This window comes from Antrostomus carolinensis, unplaced genomic scaffold (assembly GCF_000700745.2).
Source record: "Antrostomus carolinensis isolate BGI_N321 unplaced genomic scaffold, ASM70074v2 scaffold8427, whole genome shotgun sequence".
Lineage (NCBI taxonomy): Eukaryota > Metazoa > Chordata > Aves > Caprimulgiformes > Caprimulgidae > Antrostomus > Antrostomus carolinensis.
Genome location: NW_010325296.1, coordinates 57,775 through 66,536, shown reverse-complemented (window position 1 = coordinate 66,536; position 8,762 = coordinate 57,775). Strand labels below are relative to the sequence as shown.

Here is an 8,762-nt window from a genome sequence, read left to right as displayed (position 1 = left end):
GGGGTGAGGGGAAATAAATAATTGTAGGGATTTGCTGCCCCCTGGCAGGATTTTCTTGCAGCTCTGGTTCCCTGTGAACTGCAAGAGTAGCACTCAGCCATGATGTTCCAGCACAGCAGGGTCTCTGTATTTCCCAGCTGGTTGTAGGCAAAGCAGAGTAAACTGCTGGGCACCACTGGCCCCCTGCAGCCCTCCTGGAAAGCCCATGCTCACCCCAGGCAGGGGCTGGTGTAAGGGACAGAGCTGTTGGGCCGGCAGGAGCCTCCTGTCCCTGCTCTCCATCCCTCTGGGGGAGACGGGGCAGCAAGCAAGCCTCACTCTCTAAAGCTGGTCCTTTGGTCGGTTTTCTCCTCACAAGAGCAAGACTGCCATCTTTCAGCTTCAGCTGTACATCCTTCTAGCAAGAAACTTCAGTTTGGCTACTAATGCTGACAAGCCCTGTGTGCCTTTGCTGAGCATGGCATAGGCTTTCTGACAGATACTCAGCCAATTGGGCTCATTTCCATTACCACCGTTAAAGGTCCATTAATGCTGATATAGCACTTGCGGATATGTTGATAGTGGCTTTGAAAACCTGGGCCTCCTCTTCACTAAACACAAAGTATTGCGAGTCTCATGGGATGAGACTTCTCTGACGAAACACTGAGTTCTGCAGTGTCTACACCGTACTGCACTGGTCCTTCAGACAGCCTGCCTGGTCAGCAGGGAGGAACAAGCACGTCTCGGACACTTCAGAGCACTCTGATATCTCACTCTGTCAGATAACTGTATCCTAAAAGCATCCATGGCTTATTAAGAGTACCTAGGCTGGCTCCCTTGAATGTTGATATTTTTGCTGCAAGTATGTGAAATTGGGCCATGCTAGTCCTACACTAAAATAGCAAAGGAATGGGCAAGAAAAGTACCCCAGGTACATAGCTATGATTGTTTTTCTGTTTTGATATAAAGGAAAGATAGCACAGATGAGCTATTCCTATTAGCATATGTAATAATCTGGCTGCCCATATGAAACTCATGATCCTCACCCCCAGCAGGTCACAATCCCAGGAGAGATAAACAGGTAGGCAAGGACCATTATCATCTCTGATATCTGACTGTACTACTGTATGGTATTTCCTGAGGGTTTTGAATGCAGAGGGGAGCCTGGAATCCGAGGGTGGATAACTTTCTCTCTCTCTCTCTTACATATAACATAAGTATGTAGCTTTTGCTGTATCTGGTTTCTTTTCAACTTAATTGGCAGGGACCTTGTGACTAATGATTCTGCTCATAGCACTGGTCACAGCTCTCAGCATCAAAGTCCACATTGCACAATGCAGTACTGTGTGTAGCTATTGGAACTGGTCTGGATGGCACTAGCTCCATGCGATAGTGCAGCCAGGCTAATAAATAGCTCAGAGTAAGTGTTCATGGATCTGTTTTATTGCTGTCAGGGGTTTTAACTTCTATCCTTTTGTGGTACAGCACGATGACAGTGAAATATGTGTGCTTGTTTAGAGCTATTTGGAATATCTCTGGATGGCACTGAACTAGACAGGTCAGGGATGTTCATGAAGCTGTGAAGATGGTGATAAAAGCCAAGGTCTGATTTTATAGTTACCTTTGTTATTATCGAGGGAGCCTGAAGAATAAGGAACCCATTTCTTCATCAACCTTTGCAACAGCCACAGCCACTAAGACACTTTGAAGCCCACTGAAGTGATGACAACATCCTTGGTGCTTTCAGTAAGACCTGGATTGACGAGAAAAGCAACTGTGGGTGCACTGATTTCTACAGACCTACACTGATTTACTTCAGCTGGGAATCTACCCTTTATTTTTACGTTAGATTGTGCCCACTTTGTTTCTTCAGTGTTAGCTTGGTAGGGGAATCTCCATCTTTTATTGGATATGGGGGGAAACATAGTGACAAAGGATGAGGAAAAGGCTGAGGTACTTAACGCTGCCTTTGCCTCAGTCTTCAATAGGAAGACCAGTTGTTCTCTGGGTACCGAGACCACTGAGCTGGAAGGCAGGGACAGGAAGGAGAATGAAGCCCCATTATCCAAGAGGAAATGGTTAGCAACCTGCTACACCACTTAGACACACACAAGTCTATGGGGCTGGATGGGATTCACCCAAGAGTACTGAAGGAACTGGTGGAAGTGCTTACCAAACCACTCTCCATCATTAGTAAGCAGCCCTGGCAAATCAGGGAGGTCCTAGTGGACTGGAGGCTAGCAAATGTGACACCCATCTACAAGAAGAGCCAAAAGAAGGACCCAGGAAATGACAGGCCTGTCAGTCTGACCCCTCTGACAGGGAATGTTATGGAGTAAATCATCCTGAATGCCATCATGCAGCAGGTACAGGACAATAAAGCAACCAAGCCCAGTCAGCATGGGTTTATGAAAGACAGGTCCTGCTTGACTAACCTGATCTCCTTCTATGACAAGGTGACCCACTTAGTGGATGAGGGAAAGGCTGTGGATGTTGTCTACCTAGATGTTAGCAAAATCCTTGACACCATTTCCCACAGCATTCTCGTGGATGAACTGGCTGCTCATGGCTTGGATAGGTTTGCAAATTAATCTGGAAAAAGCTGGCCATGACATTGACTATTACATCCCAGCTAATGACTTCCGTATATTAGCTGTCATAGACTGGGAACACTGGAGAACTCAGTGGGCCTGCAACTGGGATGGAAAGATGTCTACAGAAAAAAGTCCAGGAAACTCATAATCAAAATGGAAGGGAATATTTCAGCAAATGATGTTGAACATTTAGCTAGACTTTGCTTTGAATAAAGTGCAAAAGCTTTTATGAAGGAAACAATTGCATTAGGAAAGAAAAGCAGACCAAGGGGCCTGTGGGGATGTTGTTTATACCCTAACTGTCACAATTACAGATCAGAACTACACTGGTTCCTGCCCAAAGAATGAAGTTTTGAGGAACAATGAACTTTCCTGGCTCTGGGATAGCAGTGCAGTCACATATCCTTCCATTGGCATTAAGAAATCCATTGGAAACTGTCAAAATATTTTTCATTTTTCTCAGTTTAGGGTGAATGAATCAATAAGGATTTCCTTCATAACATCCCAAGATTATGCTTTTCCCATATTTATATATACTTGACTAGGTTATAGTGCTGAACTTTTATCATTTCTCCCTATGGTAAGTTTTTGCTGGAACAATATGGGCTGCATTTATGCCTTAACTGTTCTTGCAGATGGTGCATCAGGATGGAAAACCTCCTACTTGGGCCAGCTCTTCTGCTTCATGTTAATTGTCCACATGCTTTAAAGAGCTCAATGTTCTGAAGAAAAAATGCAGCCTCAAATACCTTTTTCTTTTTTTTTGCTTTAGTTCATCACTATGCTGTACTCAGACAGGCATTTGAATGGATTAAAAGGATTTCAGCAATTTGATGTAGTATGTAGGAGGTGGTTAATACATTAATCCTCCCTGATGTGCTTTCTTCTGCTCAGGTATGCAATCACTAACTAATCCCCAGATATATGCCCCTTTTATAGAAGGGAACCTGAGGCAGAGAAGTTAGCACCTTGCTCAGTGTTACATTGGAATGGGAAATTGGAAAAAGCAGTCTTTCTGCATGCCTCTATCTTAAAGACATTTAATTTAGTCCCATATCTACCTTGGAGTAGGCAAACGGTACACCAGAACCAAGGAGTACTGCTCACATCAGCTGAACACACACACATACACACACACAAAGGTATTTCCAAGATAAGTGTCTTACCCTAGTCCTTCTTTATGTGATTCTGGACATCCTCACAGAAACTGGATTAAGATAGTAGGTTTCCTGTTAAAAAGCAACATGAAATATCTGTCATATCCCTGGCTTAGTTTTCCCCAGTAGACAGTGACTGACCATCAGGTCTCAATTTCTGTGTTTCAGAGTTTAGCAAGTGAGCTGTATTCACTTTTCAAAGGTTATGTTCAGTCTTTCATCCCAGGTAGAGAGTCTGAAGCTGGCATCTTGTCTGGAAAAGAGCATTAACTCTCTTTCCTATTAGCTCCCAACTACTCCTCTAGCACTGCCATCACCCACTACACTTCCCAATAAGGGCTGCACTTCTCTAGTCTTAGGCATTAAAGGAGGTGGAGGCACCTGCTTTGGTGCTTTTATCCAGCTTGCCCTTCCTTAGCTTTGCAAGGACAGGATAGATGGACATCAATAACTGCTGCAGGCTGTTGTTCATCCCCTTTGCCATTTTATGTCCAGTTTCTGCCTCTTTTCCCCTTCAGGCAACTAATTCCTGTGAAGTTTTTCTGCTTTGATTCTTGATGTGCTGTGGCCCTCAATCTCCCTTAAATCGATGATGGTGTCTAGGGAGTCACTTGCATATCAACAGTCTTTCATCTTCAGTGCTTGTGCCATAGTTATTCACTTGTTGCTGATCCTTAATCTCTGTTCAAATTAAGGATAAACATCCAAGCACCAAATATCCTCTCCTTACAGCCTGTAATATGAGGAAAAGGTACAGTGAAAGACATCTCTGAAACAAATCTAGAAAGAGCATGAAAATTGAAACTGAAGTTCTTAAGATTCACCAAGTGTTGCATTTTCCCTTTCATTTATGATTGCACAGTGCCAACGTTCTCCCTCTATATTGGGTTTGTGTGGCAAGGTTTTGGTAGCAGGGGGCTACAGGGGTAGCTTCTGTGAGAAGCTGCCAGAAGCTTTCCTCATGTCCAACACAGCCAGTGCCAGCTGGCTCCATGAACAGACCCGCCGCTGACCAAGGCTGAGCCCATCAGCCCCCCCGGCCCCGCCGCCCCACATAACCACCCCCGCCGCTGACCAAGGCTGAGCCCATCAGCAATGGTGGTAGCACCTCTGTGATAACGTATTTAATAAGGGGGCGGAGTGGGGGGGAAGTGTAATTGCAGATGGAGAGAGGAGTGAGAACATGTGAGAGAAGCAGCCCTTGCAGACACCAAGGTCAGGAAAGAAGGAGGGGAAGGAGGTGCTCCAGGTGCTGGAGCAGTGACCCTTCTGCAGCCCATGGTGAAGACCATGGTGAGGCAGACTGTCCTCCTGCAGTCCATGGAGGTCCATGGTGGAGCAGATGTCCACCTGCAGCCCGTGGAGGACCCCACGCCAGTGCCAGTGGATGTGTCCACAGAAGGCTGTGACTTCATGGGATGCCCACGCTGGAGCGGGTTTGCTGGCAGGACTTGTGATCCTATGGAGAACCCCCGCTGGAGCAGTGTGTTCCTGAAGGACTGCACACCATGGAAAGGACACTTGCTGAAGCAGTTTGTGAAGGACTGTAGCCCATGGGAAGGATTCATGTTGGAGAAGTTCATGGAGGACTGTCTCCCATAAGAGGGACCCCATACTAAAGCATAGGAGGAGTATGAGGAGGAAGCAGTGTCAGATGTGTGATGAACTGACTACAACCCCCATTCCCTATCCCCATGAGCCACTCAAGGGGAGGAAGTAAAGAAATTTGGAGTAATTTGAGCCTGGGAAGAAGGGAGGGGTGGGGGGGAGGTGTTTTAAGATTTGTCTTTTTTTCTCATTAACCTACTCTCATTTGATTGGTAATAAGTTAAATTAACTCCCCAAATTGAATCTGTTTTGCCCATGATGGTAATTGGTGAATGATCTCTCCCCATTCTTATCTCAACTCACAAGCCTTTCATAATATTTTCTCTCCTCTGTCCAGTTGAGGAAGGGAGTGATAGAGAGGTGTTGGTGAGCACCTGGCATCCAGCCAGCGTCAAACCACCACACTCTCCTGTCACGTGTGCCTATTTACAGTCACTTTTTCTAAGGTTTTTATAAGAAGCTGAATGAGGTCCTCGAGAAAGCAGCAAGAACAATGCATGCCTGTGGAATCACAGCTTTCAAACTGAAAATGGATGGGAAAAACAGCTGAATGACATAGCAGAATGGCTCTCTCCTTCCCCTTATCAGCAAAAACAGAACTGAGGGAATGCTTTGGGGAATTCTCATGTTAAAAAATCCACTTCAATGAAAAGATTTTAGTTGCTTCTAGTAATTGATATCAAATAATTTCAATTAAATTTTGCATTAAAGTAAATTATATCCCAGTGTTCACTTGCTTATTACCAACATCTTAGGCATTATCTAAGTTTGCAACCTATATTTAATAACCTTTGTACTCCAGACAGCAAACATGTAGCTACAATAAAATATAGTTCATAGGGACTAGAATGAAAAGAAAATGTAATCTGAGGGATTATATCAGATACATAACAAATCATTGGATTACTTTATAAAAGCTGAATTAGCCTGATAGTGATGTCTTTACTCTTTTCACTGTAGGATGATCTTATTAACACTTTCAGAGACAGTGTCCTGGGACCTGCAGGCATTGTTATCTGGTGAGATATGAATTTAACTTCTCCAGAGGTAAGTCTATGCCTGATTGAAATAGAATGTTAAGATCCTCATTTTACCCCATCAATAGACACTCTCTGACTGCACCAGTTCTGAGTACTCGATACTAGCAGAGCTGACTGCTTAACCAGTCTTTGCTCTCCCCCATGGAACACAGTCTTTCTGCATCAACAAAGTCTTGTGAGGCTTACAGGCAACCAGTGGTAAGGAAGGAAGCCAATGGCTAATATCAGACGTTCTGGAAGACAGGTCCTCAATGCTATCCATTCCAGCTGGCTAAAACACCAGGAAATCAGCTAGAACCTGATTAGCCCATGAGTCAGACCAGATGAGGTACACCAGTAGTGCCCAGCAATTTGTCTAGTTATGGGAACTCCATTTGTGCCTGTGTGTGGGAAGTAAAATGAAGCAGGCTGTTGAGACCAGATGGAGAGGCTTTGTGTTACGTGATATCAGACCTACCCTCATTAAAATCAAAGACTGATTTTTGAGGCTTCGTCACATCCCGGAGCTTTCAGACAGCCCCACATCAAACTTTGTCATGAGAAAAGACTTTGTCCTTAAAGCTCTGTGAAACGGATGTTCTGGGCTGCTTTTCTCCTGGCAGATAGTCTAGAAAACCCAGCCAGCATGAGAATAAATGGCTGAAAGTAAGTGTTCAGTTGTCTTCAATAAAACCAATTACTTCAGCCATTTTTTGTAAATATTCAGCTGTGGTTTCTGTCAGAGTTAATGGGAATAGGAAGATGAACTTCCTTCCAACTGGGTCAAGTGACAAAGGTAAGTCCCTGGAGCACCTCCATCAGCTCTAGACCCCCACACTCTTGCCACACAGCCACACTGTCATCACCTGAGTTTCTAGCATGCACCACAGCTTCTTTGTAGATCTACAGGCTGTAGTGTTATCTGGGGAGTGCAAGTTGCTAAAGCTCTTTGCACCTCCATTGGGTTATGTTTTTCTGTATAAAATTTCCTAATAATAATTTAAATCAGTCAAATTTAAATTATCTGGAATCAATTCATTAATGCTGCTGACATCTGGCATACTTTTCAGAAAGAGAAAGGAAAAAATGGAGAGGTTAGTTTCACATCTGCTAAAATTTCTTTTCTACCATTTACAGAGCAAGTGCACAAATGTGCAAAAATGTGATTTTCAATAAGGACCCTACATTATCACTGTCACAGCAGCAACTGAGGTGCACAGCAGGCATCTGTGTCAGGGCAATGGATGATGTGTGTGAAGAACCTGGAGAGCGTCGACATATCTATGTTTGAATCCTAAGATCTTCCAGATAGATGCCTCAAGAGGACCAAGGATTTATTGTGAGAGGAGAAGCATCAAATGAAGATCTGGATATAATGGCAGAGACATTTTTCTGCCACTGTTATTAGGGTTATGAAGGAACTGACTGCGGGAAGTTAAAGTTGCTGATGACCATCCAGGAAGCTCTGCAGACACTGTCTCACCCAGATTTGCAGCAATCCGCTTGCTTACTTTGCCTTTGATAGGTCTTTTCTAATCACTGCTTAGTGCTGGTTTCAGTCAATCAAGAGGGATGGTAGAGTGGATCCAACAAAAAGTCTCACATGCTCTGCAGCTGGGGACAGGACATGTCATGGTCCCAGATGTAACTCAAATCCTGCAGCTATGCCCTGTGATGTAATGCTCATAATGCAAAGAAACAGTGGGGCACCTTGAAGGCTGAGTCAAAGACATAGGAATATGTCTTGATCCCATCTTCTGAGATTAGGTGGTTTAGGAGGCTAGGGGCCAGGCTTCTGCCCAGCTGACAGCCATGACTAGGACAGCAGAAGCCTGTTACTAGCAGAAGAAATAGTGCAAGGTTCACTTTTACCCTTTGTAAAGAGAGGAATGGTCTACCGTTATCTATCTTGTACTGGATGGCATACTGGATAGAGCATCCTCCCAGAAAATGGAAGGTGAGGGGGAGGTTTCTCATTCCTTTTCCATTTGAGTGAATTCAAGTCCATGGTTTCCTCTTTCATGTCCTGCATGATGGAGGTGTTAATGCTTTGGCTATTACAGAGATGCGATCAACACATGTTGCTATTACAGAGATGCAATCAACAAGGATCAGGCAAGCCTATCATCTTCAACAAGAAACTTACTCATGTCCCAACTGCCATCGTAATATTCATCCTCTGGAGTAGGTGGAAAGGCTTCCAGGGCTCTCTTTCCAATCAGCAGGGAGAAGAATGCTCTTCTAGAAATGACCATGAGAAGAAAATATACCTGGCACGTCTACAGGGCACTCTGTGAACCTCCAGCTTCTCAGTTTCCTAGGGGCTAAGTATTCTTGAAACAGAATTTACTTGAATGAAACAATTAAAAACCATTTGGTTATTAATAATATACATGAAAAATAAT

General features: G+C 44.2%; 1 protein-coding gene across 1 annotated transcript; it reads left to right on the top strand.

Annotated features, from left to right (window-relative positions):
* The first annotated feature begins 2,529 nt into the window (after window positions 1–2,529).
* LOC104527434 (hyaluronidase 4) lies at window positions 2,530–7,879 on the top strand. Its single transcript, XM_010171154.1, is given in 6 exon segments — window positions 2,530–2,680; window positions 2,683–2,887; window positions 2,889–3,153; window positions 6,299–6,385; window positions 7,495–7,677; window positions 7,679–7,879. Coding segments are annotated over 6 exon segments (1,092 nt in total).
* The last annotated feature ends 883 nt before the right edge of the window (window positions 7,880–8,762 follow it).